The sequence below is a fragment of the Alosa alosa genome, chromosome 6 (genome assembly GCF_017589495.1).
Source record: "Alosa alosa isolate M-15738 ecotype Scorff River chromosome 6, AALO_Geno_1.1, whole genome shotgun sequence".
NCBI classification, from domain to species: domain Eukaryota; kingdom Metazoa; phylum Chordata; class Actinopteri; order Clupeiformes; family Clupeidae; genus Alosa; species Alosa alosa.
Window position 1 is genome coordinate 15,397,736 of NC_063194.1, and position 18,091 is coordinate 15,415,826.

Sequence of the window (18,091 nt, forward strand, 5' to 3'; positions counted from 1 at the left end):
AGCAAGAGAACTTAATCTAAAAAGAATTTGAGAAAAAAAAATAGTAACTGTCATGACATTGACACAACAATGTCATAAACAGGCATGCTCTGTCATCAATCAATCATGACTGCAATCCAATATAATAGTGTCATGATATATTATTCCATATTATATACAAATTACTTTGAAGGGAATCTGTTAGGAACAAATGATTGAAAATTATTCAACATTTGAAGTCAATTATTTGTGATAAAAAACGAAAACAAAAGTCACCGATACAACAAGGAGCTTGCAGGCAGCAGCACAAATTTGAAGGAGGGACAGATTAGAATAGGCTACTGATGAAAAAATATATATTGATACAGTAACTGCCTCAAAGTGCAAAAATGATGGAGTAGGCATAGCCTACTGAGGTAAGACGGGGATGGACTATTAGGATGATGTCATGGTATGAGTCACGTTGATAGCGTAGCCTAAGCTAAGTGTCAAAAGTGTAAAAAGCACTCTGCACCATTTTATAGCCATTGTATGACAAAGACACAAGATATAATCTAGTCAAAGCTACAGGAGCAAGGATGGCTGTCTTTTCAGTAGTAGGCCTATGCAACATTTACATTTAGCTAAGGTGTGTAGGTCAGACTTGAATTGGTTGTAAACAGCTCTTGGTTTCTGTGCAACTTTGTGCGCACCAATGGGATGGTGGTTTGCACGAACTTGATTTTCACTGTTATTAACTTGTATACCACTAGATGGCGCTGTTGCAACTAATCTTACCACCCATGGAAGAAGAAAGATACCACCAGACATCTCAGTCTCAGTGGGCAAACCTAGCTGATCCGCTAACACTTAGCGTTATAACATTTACCCTTAGGTATCATTTTAACCATTTTTGAATGCAACGAATGTCTTGTGATTCAGACTTCAGACAGTATATTCGTCCGTACCGATTTATTTTAGATTTAGGACATCACCAGCTGACTAACTAGATAGCTGCTAGCTATCCAGCTACCTGGCTGGCTAACTAGCTACTCAGCTGTCAACAAACATCAAGAAACGTTAACGTTTACGGGGAACTGATTTATTCAGAATAATGGACCAGCACAATACGACATACTCCGTCCAGCTTTACATATACGACCTGTCCAGGGGGATGGCTCGTCAGCTCAGCCCTATCATGTTGGGTAAGTCCAGCTCTTTTACATAATACTGGGCCTGGTCGAGACATGCAGCTAGCAGCATTACCGTTACCCCTGTGAACTGGAAGGCTCCAATGGAAAGCCTATTTTGACTAGCGGGATAGCATCATGGGTCAATGCCATATATATATATATATATATATATATATATATATATAGTGATTTTTTTTGTTTTTTTTTGTTTTTGTTTTAACAGCATACCAGTCCAGTGTATGCAATGAATAGTCCACATAGAGATTTATGGAGACTTTATTCTGTTAAACATACTTGTCCTTGTGTACATTGAGCTTTGGCTATAATGTTGCTGAAACGTTCATGCCAATAAAGCTTTTTTGAATTTAATTTAATTGAATTGAGGGAGGGAGAGAGAGAGAGAAAAGTGAGCGTTAGATGTCTTTCTTAGCCTTTGGCACAGTAATTAATGTAGGTCGTCTGTCTGCTGAATCTGGCATTGAATCAACACACACAGCTGTGACCTGACAAAGGCCTACAAAAAGATTGGCGAACCTAACTGAAGTTCATGATAGAGAGTTACTCATGACATTGGCTCTAAATATTTTTTTTCTCTTCATCACACAGGAAAACAGCTTGATGGAATCTGGTAATAACTTGTAAATAACCTAATTTAATAGCCTACATTTTTTTGTCCTTCTATGCATTTGTCTCACCTATCTTATTTAACTTTACTTAACTATGTAGTTGTAATGTTTTTATCAAGAAGATCAAATCACTAATTTATGCTTCCTCAACCCACAGGCACACTGCCATTGTGGTTTTTGGAGAAGAGTTTTTCTTTGGAGGTGTTGGCATCTCAAGCTGTGCGCCGGTACAGTTTAACTGACACATCTACATTCTCCTAATGGTTCAAAAACACTGCTGCACTTTTAGATTTTACAGCACGTAAAACCATTAATTGATATACTTTGTTAGTTATTATAATCGCCATAACCTTCATCCTTTTGTCTGCAGCAGATCATTGTTATTAGTGGACGCGGCCTTTTAAAATCTAAACTTCATATTATTAAAATACTGTAGAAATAATATTCACTTGAATGATTCTGTACTAACTTATGTGTTATGTTGTATGTGTGTGTGTGTGTGTGTGTGTGTGTGTGTGTGTGTGTGTGTGTGTGTGTCAGGGTGGTACGATGTTGGGCCCTCCAGACTCTGTGGTGGAACTTGGAAACACAGAGGTGAATGAAGAGATCTTTATGGATTACCTCTCATCGCTCGGGGAGACCAGTTACAGGTGTGTGTGTGTGAGAGAAAGAGAGTTTGTGTGTGTGTGTATATTGTTTTTTATATATTGTACTACTATAAATATATATATATATATATATATATTTATATATATATATATTATTATTATTATTATTATTATTATTATTATTATTATTATATTCTAATATCATATATTGTAAATATATTGTACTATAAATCAGACATTTTCAACCTTTCTGTCTGTCCGTCTCTGTCTGCAGAGGAGACCGGTACCGACTGTTTGAGCACAATTGTAACACCTTCACCAACGAGGTAGCCCAGTTTCTCACAGGCCGGAAGATTCCGTCTTACATCACAGACCTTCCCTCGGAGGTGCTCTCAACGTAAGTCTCAGCCATAGAATTGTGGACAGTGTCCCTCTGCTACTCTCACAGTAACTGTATATGTACAGTGCTGTGCATAGGTTAGACACCCATGCTAAAGTTAACTTAAAAAGAGGAATAAAAAAATCATCTCTTGGAAATTGATCATAGATAGATAGATACTTTATTTATCCCCAAGGGGAAATACAAGATCTTAATGCCTTAATTACAAAAATGAGGGAAAATCCAACCTTTAAGGACACCATTTTTTTTTGTGAATGAATAATGTATCGTAAATAAATAAATGCTCTTCCTTAAAATACAGGGGGCATACGTAAGCACACCCTTATGTCAAGGCCAAGGGAACTTTATCAGGATGCATAGTATCCTGGATCCATGAAATAACTGGCCTTTAAAAATAAAAATCTGCCTGCCTCTATGGGAATTAACATAGGGGTGTGCTTACTTATGCCCCCTGTATCAAAATCAAAGCTTTCTATAACACTTGCACCATTGTCAGATTTTATGTTAGAATGCATCGCATGTGTACTGTATGTGAGTGACAATGCAAAGGTACAATTAGCTTTAATTCTCTCTGTTTTTTTCTCCATCTTTATTTCTGTGTACTGTATCTGTCTTCTCTCACTCTTCTCCCTCTCCCTCCGACGTTCTGTCTGTCTGTCTGTCTGCTCGCCTGTCTGCCTGCCTGTCTGTCTGCCTGCCTGTCTGTTTGTCTGTCTGCCTGTCTGTCTGCCTGTCTGTTCGTCTGTCTGCCTGTCTGTCTGCCTGCCTGTCTGTCTGCCTGTCTGTCTGCCTGTCTGTTCGTCTGTCTGCCTGCCTGTCTGTCTGTCTGCCTGTCTGTTCGTCTGTCTGCCTGTCTGTCTGCCTGCCTGTCTGTCTGCCTGTCTGTCTGTCTGCCTGCCTGTCTGTCTGCCTGTCTGTTCGTCTGTCTGCCCGCCTGTCTGTTTGTCTGTCTGCCTGCCTGTCTGTTCGTCTGTCTGCCTGTCTGTCTGCTCGTCTGTCTGTCTGCCTGTCTGTTCGTCTGTCTGCCTGCCTGTCTGTTCGTCTGTCTGTTCGTCTGTCTGCCTGCCTGTCTGTCTCCGATGCAGGCCTTTCGGCCAGGTGCTGCGGCCCATCCTGGACTCCATCCATATCGCTCCCCCAGGTGGCAATGTGATCAACGGCCATAACAACCACAGTTAGACCCCCCTGCCGACCACACTCTCAAGCAAGAGAATACACGACGCCCTTTTAGCTGACACGCACTATGTGGTGAAGGTCTGCTTTCTTCTGTATTATACCGAACACGATGGCTTTTGCTCCTTGTAGTTCACGTGTATTTATGATGCTTTGAGTATATGTATGTGTGTATATATATATATATATATATATATATATATATATATATATATGAAGCTGTTCTGTTGTGCACAGATTTGCACATTTCTACCCTGGTCTGGAATCTCTGTCTTGGTTTTTTGCTTTTTTTTTCCCGAAAATTGTTCTCACTTTCCTCCCTTTTCTCAAAGTGGATCATTTCATACTGCTGAACTTTGAACCTTTATGTCAGATATGTGTATTTATTATCGGCTTGTCCCGTGGTGTATTTAGTCAACATTTCCTCTTCTCTCTTCTCCTCTCCGGTCTATCACAATGGAGACATATATCCTGTACTGAGACATAGGCAGAGACTTTTACAGAATACAAGGGGGTCTATTGCTCTGACTCACAATGCCAAATCTAGAGTAAAACATCAAAAATACATTGTGTTTGACAGAGCAAAAGAGCACAGGAGAAAGCCCAGCCTCACTGGCTCAGTGTTGGTTTCCAAAATATTTGTTGCTGAATCATTCAGTTGATTTGCTCTGTTATTTTTACTCTACAATGCATCAAGAAATGTAAAATTTCTGAAGCCAAGAGCCAACTCTCATTGCTTGTGTAGACTTAATCCAAATCAGCAATTCAAAAGCAAAATCAAGTTATGTTTATAGGAGAGGGCGTATGTGTGTGTGCGCGTGCGTGCGTGCGTGTGTGCATGTATGGATGGGTGAGCGTGTGCTTGTCTGTGCGCGTGTGTGAGCCTCTGCCTGTGTGTGTAAACTCATTTATTTAGTTCTAACCCCAGTTCTGTGCGGTGGAAAGGATCATCACTGTCTACCCACCAGTGGGACTAATTGAGTATCTGACTAAGAGAAGGGTTCATCTCACCTTCACCCCCAGCTGTAGTTGCCCAGCTCTGTGCCGAGCGGAGGGCCTTAGATCTTCATGCCCCACCAGACGGTGTGAGTAATGTACACCTCGGTGCCTTTCTCCCCCAGTCCACACCCCCAACCCCCTTTGGCACTCACACACACACACACACACACACACACACACACAGGTGGGGTCAACCCCCCCCGCAAACACAAACACACACACACACACACACACACACACACACACACACGTACATACTCACGTACTTACTCTCCCTTAACACTTAACAAAAAAACCTCCAGAAGAGTGCTGTAGGGACCATTAACATGTTGTCATCAGGTATTTATTTTCCTGCTGGAGCTAGCTGTAGCTCAAGCATTGCTGTTTGAAGTTGTTGCTGCATCAGAAATATGTAAACAATGCTAATGAATATATGCCTCATATAAATAGTTCTAATGTACTTTATGTGTACATTTGTATTTGAAGGTAGACTTTTCATGAAGAGCTAAATCTTACGCAGCAATGCGTTTGCTTTTTTTAATGTTGGGCTTTAATAAACGGCAAATCTGGAATTTACAACCAGTGCCATGTTGGGTAAACACTAACATTTACAAAGCTGGTGTTCATTCAGCTACTCATATCACCAGGAGACTTTTGACGTTCTTAAGCCAATATGATAAAGGAAGGAGAGGAGGAGGGAAGTGGAGTGAATGCTCGCCTATTGTGCAGTCATACAACTGAGTACACTAGAATCCAGCTATGGACTCAACATAGCAATCATGAGGCCATGCATTAGGAGCCTGGCAGTACATCTTAGACTTTGTGGGTAGTGTCACAGACTCACAGTGCCACATTTGATGTACACTGTGTGTGTGTGTGTGTGTGTGTGTGTGTGTGTGTGTGTGCTGCGTGTGTTTGAGTGTGTGAGTGAGACAGGTGTTAATACCCTGGGATCTTTTTTGTAATATTTTCTTTTATCCCCATTAAACATGCTCTCTACCAGCTGTTAACTAATATGACCTAGAGCACATCAACCCTCATTATGTGAAATTATATGGTATGTTTATTCTGTTTTATTGAAAAGTTTATTATTTAAAATATTTCTTATGTTAAGTATTTATTTATCTTATTTGTGTTATTTGTATTGTGTAATTATGAATATTTTTTTTTCAGTTGCCATTCATTGTCATGTGTAGATGTATAATGTGAAGCCATCATCCATAAGTATTCTTACATGCACTACAGCCTTGAATAAATTGCTTATGTTCCAACCTACTTCTGCTTTAGTTTGAATAAAATATGCTCAGAACAATTCATCAGTGTTGCTTAAGTGTACTTATTTCAATACCATCTCTCTGCAGTGTACAGACACAGGACGTTCTAGTGTTGCTAAACTGGAACTGGAACTGGGCATTTAATAATCTGTCAGTAGGAGGCATTTTACACAAAAGGGCACATTTTTTTTGCTTGAATCACAGACTATCTTCCCCCCTAGAACAGACGTTTAGCTTAAGTCTTGAGAATATCTTGACAAAATTAAATAAGTGACATGAATATCACAGTATGTTTCAAGTTCACTTCACACACTCTACTATTCAGTGTCTCAGCTGTTCTGTTTGTGTAGCAGCATAATACATCTAATTCTGTGCTGTCTTATTACTGCCATGTTTCCATTCAATGGCCTGATGTATTGGTAAAATACATTAGCACAACAGTAGCACACCGGTAGGAGTTATCTACAGTACTGTCCGACTGAAAAATAACTGACACTGCCTGTCTTTTACTGTTTGTTGGTGACCAAAGTTCACTCCTAATAAAGCACTGTCCCTGACCTTGTTTGAAAGTTAATTGCTACTAGTTTTCGCAAGCAAAACATTTCACTTCTTCCCTCAGTGAACACTATCACTATTATTGGCAGTCCATGCACAATCCCTTATCCTCTGATTTATATACTCCAGTCAGGGACTAAAAACAGGATGATTTTCATTGTGGTTTGTAATTAGCAAAACATTTGATTTATGAAGTAGCACAATAGCCTAATCTTTTTTCTGCCTAAAGGTTCAAATCAAAGAACATTGGATATCAAGGCTAACTGTTTAAAGCACTGTGCCTGAACTTAGGTGAGGCCTGAGATTTGAAAGTATGCAAGTCGCCTATATAATATCTTCGGAAATGTCTGATAGCCTAACTTCTGGCAGAGAAAGTTCCCTTAAGCCCTGTAAAATACACTAGACATAGATATTTTCTTAGTGTCTCTGGTATGTTATTTCAAACAATGTTTCAGTAATGTAGGATACTTATTTGGAAAAGGCAGTGTGAAAAATACAGCCCAAGTCCACACAGGATGTAGTAGCTAGGACTCACTGGAGGTGAAGTGTTGATGGGGTGAAGTAGATAGATAGATAGATACTTTATTGATCCCCATGGGGAAATTCAAGGGTCTCAGTAGCATACTGTATACAGACATCACACACAACATGCACTTACAGCAGAAATGGTAAACATAAGTATAAGTATAAACATAACTAAACTCCACTGTACAATAAAGACAGTACAAGATAAGATAGATAAGAAAACTAACAAAACTAAATACACTATATAAATTAAATTAAGAAAGTCCAATGTGCTTGAGGGTGATCAAGCATAAGAGGCTTGTAGTGACAGGGCAGGGACTGGTAATGTGCTAAAGGGAGTGAGTGTCATGGTGAAGGTGCAAAAAGTAGTCCAACATTAGTCCAACAGTGCAAGAGTAAGGTCTAGAGACCAGCATAAATAATATGGACAAATAGGAGAGTAAAGTATAATGTAGACAAGGTAGAGTAAAAACTATTTCAGTGCAAGAACAGGTTGAGGGTTATAGCCATTCATTCATTCAGTATTGTAGCAGAAGCCTGACCGCAGCCATTGATCATGTGTGCTAATATAGCATGAAAAATATAGCAACGTGGATTTTGGTGTAGAGTGCAGAATTATTTACAGTGCAGGAAAAAGGAATGCTCTGACAAATAGCAAACAAAAAAGACTTGACAAAAAAGAAACAAAAACGAATTCAAAAATCAACAAACAAGTTTTCCAAGTCAATAAAAGAGCAAAGTTCTCAATACTTAGGTTATACATGCAGCCTCACAGCAAGCTGCTGCATCCAAAATGCTCTCCTTCTTAAGACTCCTCTTCCTCAGACTCAAGACCCTGCAGCAGAACCCTGACTTTAAATTAAGCCAACCAATTATCTCTAATTGGTTGGTACCACTATCACAGGGTCTCTTTCCTGCACAAGTACAATTACACATTTAAACACACATTGAAACATACATTAACATACATTTCACCATTGACAATAATGACAGTATAAAATTATAAATACATACTAGGCTAATCACATCATTGGAACACAAAATAATAAATATACACATAGCCTAAGCCCCACACAATCTGCCACTTTCCCTTACCCAATCAGGGAACAAATTACACAATTACAGGGTTCTATTGTTCCTTGGGGGAAAGATAGTTGTGCGGGACCAGAAAGTGTAAGGCAAGCTATTCAGTGTTTGTTTGTGTTTGCATTGTAATAGTTAGAAGCTAGTGCCTGTGTGCGTGTAAGTGTGTTTCCATGTTTGTGTGTGTAGGAGAAAAATAGTCAGTTTACATGTTGCGGAAAGGGTCAGGCAGATTAGTGAAAAGGAGGGGGCTACCTTTTCACAGGCAGTCTGAAAGTGTTGGATAGGATATCCATCTTACAACTCATAGTAGACCTACAGTAGCCTATTATACAGGGGACACACTGATTCATAAAATCGGACTAACGTGTCTGGGGAACACTGTATGGACAGGTGATTTTCAAAGCCTATGGACTTTTGAATAATATTCAAAGAAAAGTTCATTTGAATGATTAATACCAATGATCTAAAATAGAAAATAGTGTTTTTACTCTGGATCAAGTGAAATTGGTTTTGTTCCCAATTCCAGTTGTGTTCATCCAAAATTGTCTTGTCTCCTGTGTAATCCCTGTCTCCAGTTTCACAGCAGTAACTGTGTGTGTTCTGAAAACCTTGTCCCCACACATTTACTGTACATCAAAGGTCAAAATCCCTGTGCACAGCCCTTCTTGCTCCAGGTGCTGATGGTGTGCAGTATAAGTATGGAAAAGTCAAAAGAGTAGTATACATCGCACTCTGGAGGGTATATTTTGCTGACTTTATTTGGCGTGAACTCACGCCAAATAAAGTCAGCAAAATATACCCTCCAGAGTGCGATGTATACTACTCTTCTGACATTTACTGTACACTCAGACTTTAACATTATCAATCTCTGCAAGGAGATTTGTGCTGAATGGTGTCTGGTATTTTGCGCTATTTTGTACATTGTTGTTCTCCTTCTTAGTTCATACAACTGTCGGTAGTTCTTGCCGTAATGGTGTATGCTCCCTACAAATGGGTCCTCTTCCGTTAAATCTCTCAGTGGACGGGCACCAGATGGCCATTGTGACACATACTCATTACTGTGCTCAGAAATATTCATCTCGGAGGGGGAAGACCTTCTTAAACGACCACTGCTGAGGTCCTTAATCTCGCCCCCTGGTGCTGCAGATCCTCTGGCTGTTCCTGCTTTGCAACCCTGATTGACCTTATCAGTGGTACACTCAAATAGCCGAACAGTCCTTGGGGCAGGTACAATGAGAAGATTATACTATTTAGGAGAGCCCTCATCCCACTGGCTGTGCAGCCCCTGGCCTTAAGTGACAGCCACCTCCATTTCGCTCTGAAGGACAGCAGCCTGAAGCCAAAGGGTTGATGAGACAAAACTTTTACGGATAAAGGTGGTCTGGTACTTTTTCAAGTTCTCAGGTGTGGCCCCAAAGAAGGTCGCTGCTCATGAGCCACCTGCCAATGAATTTGCATGAGTGAGTCAAGTACCCCAGAGGTCATCACTCTTGCCTGGGACACCCACCGTGCTGGAAGCAGTGTCTCTCCACTGAGCCAGGGTCTCATTATCTTATTTATGGAACCGGGGTCAGACGCAGAACACTGCAAATTTAACAAGGCAGCTTAAGGGCGTTTTCTTAGGACACACCGTACAACACTTTTTACATTGCCGCATGTTGTCTCTGACAATCATGAGTGCCATAGCATCAGATGATCCACTCTCAGTGTGAAGTCTGATGTCATCAGCAGCATGTGATAAACAGGAAAGCCAGCCCGACCGCTGGCTGTTTTTATGTTTACTGGCTGTTTTTATGTCGCACTGGGAAGAACACTGATTATTATTAGATAGAGGACAGTTTTTCAGCTGGGCTTACAGAGAGAATAATCATTATTATCACAGAGATTTAGTGACCCAGATAACAGTTCACTCTGGACTAGATTTGGGCCTGTTCTGGCGTGGATTCTGACCACATCCACATCAGGGGCTGTCCTGTTACAGTCAGATCCACACTGTTACAATCAGATCCACACTGTTACTGTCACATCCATGCCACACCTATTACCATCTACCACACTGTTACCATCAGATTCCCACTGTTACCGTCAGATTCCCACTGTTACCATCAGATCCACACTGTTACCATCAGATCCCCACTGTTACAGTCAGATCCACACCTGGTACAGCCATTCTATGTGTGGGTTTTACGTAATGTATTACTTTAGAATAAATTAAATTAAATAGATTAATGATATCCCCCTAAAATGTAAAAAAGCACATTTGTGTTACACAGCACATTATCTTCTTTCAGGTGTGACTCATCATTCTGTCAGTTCCACACGAAGCTCAGTAGTCTCTGGTGTCCTCGTCATCACAATAACAGAAAATCAGGTTTGAAAGGTGCCACTTAGGTCATTGTGTGGCACTTCCTGTTGCGCACGTCTCTGCGCTTTTTTTTTCTGTTATTTTTGCTCCGAGTGTAGTTTGTGTGCGCGTTTGTATGTGCGTGTGTGTGTGTGTGTGTGTGTGTACATGTGTGTGTGTGTGTGTGTGTCTGCGTGTCTGCGTGTGTGTAGAGAGAGGCCTGTGCCAAGAAGGCTGAGGTGGGTAGGGGCGGGGCACCTACTGATGATTCAAACCCGCGTGAGAAAAAGTGGGCACCACTGCTGCACCTGCAGCACTTTTGTCCAAACAGATAAAACATGCAGTTCTTAAGCCCTCCTTACACTGACAGACTTTGGAAAGATTTGCAAAGATTTGGAAAAGATTTTTGAAAGACTACAGTCTCAGACCCTCTCACATCTAAAGACAAGTAGTAGAGTTTTAAGTCACTGACTATGATTTTGCAATGACTAGGGATCTTGCAGGGTCACTATTCACAAGACTGCAACTAGATTCCTTTAAATTATTACCCATCGTGCAATAGATAAACAGGAACTGAAATAATAGCCTACTGAACTCAAAGTCGTATTTTCGTGTTTCTGCAGCATTGTTTCATGCGTGACATCCCTAACCGATATAGAGTTGTTCTGTCACGTGGAAGAGCCGACTAAATATGTATAAGAAATTACAAATATTACAAGAATAACAAATAATCATATAGGCTATTGCTGTCGCCTACTTTGCCCCTACCTGTCTGATGTTGGAGAGAGGTCATTGGTTTTTATAGTTCACGTCACTATTTGCATGAGCCACGACTAGAAAGACTTGCGATAATATCAAACATGTTTGATATTGTCATAACGGCAAAACTGACTCCGACTGACTTAAGATTCATACCTGTCAACACTCCCGTTTTTCCCGGGTTTCTCCCGTATTTCAAGGTCATCTCCCAGCACCCTCCCGTTTTGTTATTTCTCCCGGAAAACTCCCGTAATTTGCATGGCCATCAAACATCATTTTAAAATCATTGATGCATTCAGGTTGCCAGATTGTGTATGAAATACACCCTACACATACACGATAACTTAGTTTCAATTTCAACCGTTTTGTCATAGGCTAAAACCTGGCAACCCAAAACCCAAATAAGGACGCGGATGCCAACTGCGCAGCCTGAGTCTCGTCGTAAGCAAGCGGGCTAGATGAATGGCCTACTCCAGAACTGTTGTGAAATTGTTGGGAATGTAATTGATTAACACATCACATAAACTGTTATTGAGTGTTGTTGATACACTGAACTTGTTCCCTCAGAACCAAATCTGACAGCAAGCAGCTTTGGAGTTTTAGAAGTAGGCTGCAAGCAGGCAGCTGGTGGATACATAGCTGGCATGCTTAAGGTAATGGTAAGGTAAAAGCAACGACTGAAATGCAGTGTTGAAACACGTGTATGAAACATATTAAATATGCAAACACAGATCCGGTATAAACACTGACCCGAAAAAAAAAAAAAATAATTTGGAAAGCTAAATGTTGACAGGTATGCTAAGATTGGCACCTTACACTTAACGATCTAGTTGACGGGAGCGCGCCGCGATTCCAGCACAACTCCCATGATTTCTGTCCGACTTTGGAAATTTAGTCGCCAACTGTGATAACAGACCAAAATCGTAAAATGTAAGGCCGCCATTAGATGACGTTACAACCCTGTTGACTGTTCTTGGGGCTCCGCCCCTTTATTCTGTGTGTTGCCTGTTTGTCTCCTGCAGGGTGCTGAGTGCAGGGGTGGTGCCTAATAGTTAATGGGCTGGACTATATAAGAAGGCCGGGTTTCCCATGGACGCTCTCTTGGCCTTATCGCTCATTTGTGGCTTGCTCCGATGGGGAGAGCTTGGAGAGAGCCCTCGCCGGTCGTGTAGCCCTGTGTGCTGGGAGCTCCCTCCGTCTTCGTTGCGTTTTGTTTTGTTTATTCATTTCCCCTAGACACACTTTGCACGACACTTTGCTTTTATACATTATACTGACTTTTTTATTTTATGTAAATAAATTATGTATTTATATTAAACGCTACAGTGTAGTCTCCCCCATTTTATGTCAGGTCTGCTTTGAGCCAAGCAGCCTTGACAGATGACATGAGGAGATGTGAATGAGAGAAAAGGCAATAGTGCGCATTCAAGTGTGTACTTTCATAGTACAACACTGGGAGGCGCCAGAGTACTCATTATGGCAATCTCTGCTTAGTATCTCTGTCCCTCACATTCCCGGAGTGTGTCTGTCTTTCCCTCTCTCTCTTTTAAACACACACACACACGCTCACACACACACACACACACACACACACACACACACGCACACACAGAAATACATGTCAACATCATTATGGCAGACTGAAGGTCTTAAATTTGGTGGGTTGAGAAAAAAAGAGGGAGAGGTTGGTAAAAACCATAAGCCATGACTGACAAACCCTGACAAGAGCCTGACAGGCAAAGTTTCTTCCCCTCTCTCTCTCCCTCCCTGTGACCCAGAGAAGTTTGGACTGCACGTCCCAAGGCGCCTGGGTGTGATTACCACAAAGGCAAGGGGGTGAACCCAAGCAAATAAAGTGGCTGCCATGTCAGGGGTAATGACTTTCTAATCTGTCACACAGAGCGTCCCTCACAGTGACACGACGCCAGCATTTCCAAGCGCATCTCTGGCTCTGTAAGGCTGCGTCTCTTTGGACATGCCTGCACTTCTCTGTTTGCATGTAGTTCAGAGGTTGTGTGTGGGGCAACTGTTGTTTGTGTGACAAATTATTAAAACAAACCAACATTCTTGGTTTGTGTGTGTGTGTGCGTGTGTATATGTGTGTGTGGCGTACTGTGATGTGATCTTTGGTAGGACGCCCCAGTGAAAATCTGACACAGCAAATTGTGATAATGAGTCATCAAAAATGAAGCACTTCACAATGCTGGAATGCCTCTCGGCGAGTCGTCCTATCACAAAATGGCCATAAATCAGCCCGTCACTGCCTACAGAACAAAAAGGGTCTGTTTCTCTACGCGACCCCCCTCGAGATGTGGTCATTGTAGGTCAAACATTTCAAATCTACCAGCAAGTCAACTTGCATGATTGTCAATTTTGTGTCATTTTGGACGTGGGATAGGGAATATCTCTCTTTCTCTCTTTTTCTCTCTGTCTCTCTTTCCCAACTGGAATTGAAACCTCTGAGGGGTTCATGCTTGGGCGCGCTTGTCCACACTCTCTCTCTGCTCATCGTTCTCCTCTCCTCTCCTCTCCTCTCCTCTCTCGTCTCGGTCTCTGCTCCGCTCCATTTGCCCGTTCTCTTGCTCGCCGCTCATCACTCTGGCTGGCCTTGATGGGACGGATTCTGGATGGCTTTGCTGGTACTTGAGAATCATCAACAGTCAGCCGGAACTAAACGCCTCCATCTCTGTGTTGTGCTTCTGTGACCTTAGACGTCCAACTCTGTTCTCTCTGTACTTGGCCACAACAGGCCTTCTCATTCCAACCTTCTCTCTCTCTCACTTTCTGTCTCTCCATCATATCATTCTTTCATGCCCTCCCACTTTCTTTGTCTTTCTCATTTTCAATCTTTCAATCAGTGCTTTTTGACTCCTTCTTTCTCTCTCCCATCCCATCTCTCCCAGCTCTCTCTTTCTCCCTTTCTCTCTCTCTCTCCTTCTGTCATTTACAAAAGAGAACCCTCAAGAGTTTTCAGTTATCTTTCTTCTCTGCCTAGACTGGCATTTGTGCGAATTCTACCTCACATCTATTCACAGAACATTTCTCATGCTTGTACGCATTTGCAAATGCAGACTGACAGAGCTGAGGAAGATTCTGGAATCTGCCTCCCGTGTGAGCAGGCAGCAGTCTCTCACAGTATCCGCCTGACATGCAAACCTATCGTTTCAAGCCAAGGAGAGCAGGCAGAAACTCTCCACGGTGCTGCTGAAAACTAGATTTTAATGAACATAGTCTGATTTGTACTGCAGTGGGAACAAGCCGAGGATGACTGCACTGTTTAGGAATGGAGAATGCAAAAGCTTAACCTCCCACCTCTCTCCCTCTCCATATCTCTCCCTCTCTCCTCATCTCTCTCTGTCACACACACACACACACAAACACACACACACACACACACACACACACACACACACATATACACACACACACATTGAAAGGTTCCACCCCAGGGGTGAGCCAGCTGTCCAAATCACCATATGGAGAATCCCACGAACAGCAAACCTGCCCGAGTGCAGTGCAGGGGGTCAAGGCCAATACAGCGTCCTGCTCACGCATGCACACACACACACACACACACACACACACACACACACACACACACACACACACACACACACACACACACAGTGTTCTCTCTGTACAGTAGTGTCCAGGCCAAGCTTGTTAGCTGTATGCTGTTCCTGGAAAGCCCTGGAGTGTTCCCGAGCCCAGTGCATTGTGGGGCTTTCATATGAGCGCTGTTTCTGACATGAGTTCTAAAGCTGAGCTCTCAGTATTCCTCTGTCAGAGGGTATGGAGGACATGAAAGGAAACAGCAGGGAGTTCAGAAGTCATCTGAGATTAATTACATCTGATTTCACACACTTCACTTCATAAAGGAAAACATCAATGTATTTCCAGCAAAAAAACTCCTCAACTGCCATTTCTGAACATACACCCACATGTCTACACACACTCACACACACTTTTACACTCAATACAGGTCCACTTTATTGTCATCTCTACCATGAATTGGATATGGGGGTCATTATTGTAATGGTGCCTCTCATCATCCCCACTGCACAGGCGGGGAAATGCTTATTCTCCACTATCCCCACTTTCACGTCACAGGAAAGAAAATCAATTCACTTTTAGTGGCCATCACAGCAGGCCACAGCACAGAGCAGAGCAATGGCAGTGGCAATGCGGTTCTGTTTACTGTGGCACAATATGCTCAGGATTATTCTATATTTCATTGATTCGGTTTGTGGCCTGCATTGTCAGCTTTGCCGATGCGTGTGATTGGCCTGTGTGCAGGGTGTGGAGAGGATTCACTCTCTTTCTGTTGCCTCTCAGCAAACAGTCCACATGTTGATATACCAAAGATGTTTCCCTCGTGGACCTCTACTGATATCCTCTCCTTCCTGCCAGGAGTACCCTACAACTAGCTGTGTGGAGGATCATGGAGTTTCCTCCCTCCCTCCCTCTCCATCCTCCCCAGAGTCACCTTGCCCTCAGGAATGACATGTCTGGCTCAGAGGCTGATATAATTACCCATAAGTCCTCGGGGCAAAGGGATGGCTGGTGTATGTGAATAAGATCATCAGCATGTGGCTGTTCTTTGCCGCGCTCCACAAGAGCAAAAGCCCCCGGAGCTGTGTTCCCGAGTTCCTGTTCAGCGTTCCGCTTTTCCTTATTTTTCCTTTTTCATCATCCAACCCCCAAACACACACACACACACACACACACACACACACACACACACAGAAACCCTGTGTTTGCATTTCCTTTTCCCCCAGCTGCTTCCAGGTCAGTTTGCACAAGTCATTAAACACTGACTAGCGCTCCAACCAGGCGAGGGAGAAGTCCTCCGAGGCCAATTTGGAGTGAGTGACACTGTTCCGCCGCTGGCCATAGGGTGGTGCTGTCCATGTGCCATTTGGGAACATATGCTTGTGATACGGCACCACGGTCAGCCCCAACCCCCCACATGGACCATAACTCACGGGCTGGTCCAGGGATGGCACAACCCGTGATGGTTCCTTTATTGTTTCCAAAGGTCATTACCCTCCTGGCTGACAAGGCTGTCCGTCTCATTTTAGGAGGAGCACTAGATGAGCGGTGGGGCCATTTGGTGGTGGTGCTTGCTCTTATCAGAATAAATTTGGATGCGTGCAGCGCAGGACCCGTGAAGTGTATGAAAGCTGAAAGGGTTTTCAATTTGTTACACTTTTTTGGTTCTTCTGGAAAATTCTGGCAATTCTATAGTCTCCTTGCACATAGTGGTTTTAACAGACAGGGGCACAGGCTCAGAGGTAATGGCTAACATCACCTATCATCTTCACCTCTATTCAACAATGCCTCTCAAACAATGTGATGTCTTATTGAGAAAAAAAATCAATAATCATAACCCATCTGTCTCAGCGCATCTTAATAAGTTCTGCTTAAGGCCCTGTTGTCTTCAGATCCTCTTCATCGATCAGTCTTGATCCAGGAATGAAGATTGATGGGATGCCAGCTCTTGCTCATTTCTTCATGTTCTTGCTCTGAGCACATAGAAAAGAAACAGCCACAGGCCTGATGGTTGTGTAACTGTGTGCTTGCGCACCCAACCCCCCTACAGACACACACACACACACAACACACTTCCTGAGTCTTAAGGGAGATTAGCTGCTCTTGTGTTTTCACTAACCTTTTCTGTGCATATAGGCGCTTCGAGGCCTCTATGCAGACCTCTGCATCACTGCTGATCTTCCCAGCGCTCGTGCACACAAGCCCCGGCTGCATCGCTCTGCTCTTGTTCTCCACTAAGACTCATTATAGGACTGTGATGCGTCAGGACGGTGATGAGTATTGAGCATGAGAACAATTAGAGTTGATGCGGCTGACAACTTAAGATCTCTCGCTTAAGCGTAGTCTCTCGCTTAAGCGCAGCACTGGCATCAGCTGCCGAGCTGGAAACGACCTTGACCTTCAGAGTCTTGATGTACCTTGATGTGCTGAAAGAACTGTTTTACTTGTTTGTTTTTTTCTCTCTCTCTCTCTCTCTCTCTCTCTCTCTCTCTATCTCACCCTCTTTCTCTGTTTATCTATTGCTCTTTGTCACTTTCTCTCCCTCTCCCCCTTTCCCACCTCTCTATTTGCCTCCCTCACTCTTCCACTTTATCTCTCCCTCTCTTTCTTAGAGGACTCTGGTGAGCGTTTTGTTGAGGTCTGCAGGTTTGGAGGCGGCGTCCAGCTGTGGTCCAGACGGAGGGGCAGATGATGGGGTCACATAGGTGGTGAGCGTACGGACGCGTGGAGTGATGAACGGATGAACCCATCAATCCCTGACCCTGTCAGCTGGGCCCTGGACACCAGAACAGTGCAGAAGTGAGGAAAGGTGTGTGTGTGTGTGTGTGTGTGTGTGTGTGTGTGTGTGTGTCTGTGTGTGTGTGTCTGTGTGTCTGTGTGTGTTTGTGTGCGCGCGTGCGTGTGTGTACGTGTTCCACTCTCTACTCAACTAATTTAACTCCGATGAAGTGGTAAACACTTTAATGGAAGAGCCAAGATAAATCCATGGTACATCTACCCTGGTTGGTCACTAATCCATGTACCTGAAACATCCTCTGG

At 42.9% G+C, this 18,091-nt stretch overlaps 1 protein-coding gene across 1 annotated transcript; it reads left to right on the forward strand.

Moving 5' to 3' along the window:
- Positions 1 to 672: 672 nt before the first annotated feature.
- Positions 673 to 6,271, forward strand: desi1a (desumoylating isopeptidase 1a). The gene is made up of 6 exons (XM_048246221.1): positions 673 to 1,163; positions 1,758 to 1,779; positions 1,935 to 2,004; positions 2,318 to 2,427; positions 2,660 to 2,782; positions 3,871 to 6,271. The coding sequence occupies exons 1-6, from the start codon at positions 1,073 to 1,075 to the stop codon at positions 3,962 to 3,964; spliced, it is 510 nt and encodes a 169-aa protein (XP_048102178.1). The 5' UTR covers positions 673 to 1,072; the 3' UTR covers positions 3,965 to 6,271.
- The last annotated feature ends 11,820 nt before the right edge of the window (positions 6,272 to 18,091 follow it).

Bases quoted from the DNA above. Each gene is read 5' to 3' on its own strand.
- desi1a (XM_048246221.1), top strand. From the start codon at position 1,073: ATGGACCAGCACAATACGACATACTCCGTCCAGCTTTACATATACGAC. The intron at 1,780-1,934 runs GTAATAACTTGT...CTCAACCCACAG, and splicing joins AAACAGCTTGATGGAATCTG to GCACACTGCCATTGTGGTTT. The intron at 2,783-3,870 runs GTAAGTCTCAGC...TCTCCGATGCAG, and splicing joins CCCTCGGAGGTGCTCTCAAC to GCCTTTCGGCCAGGTGCTGC.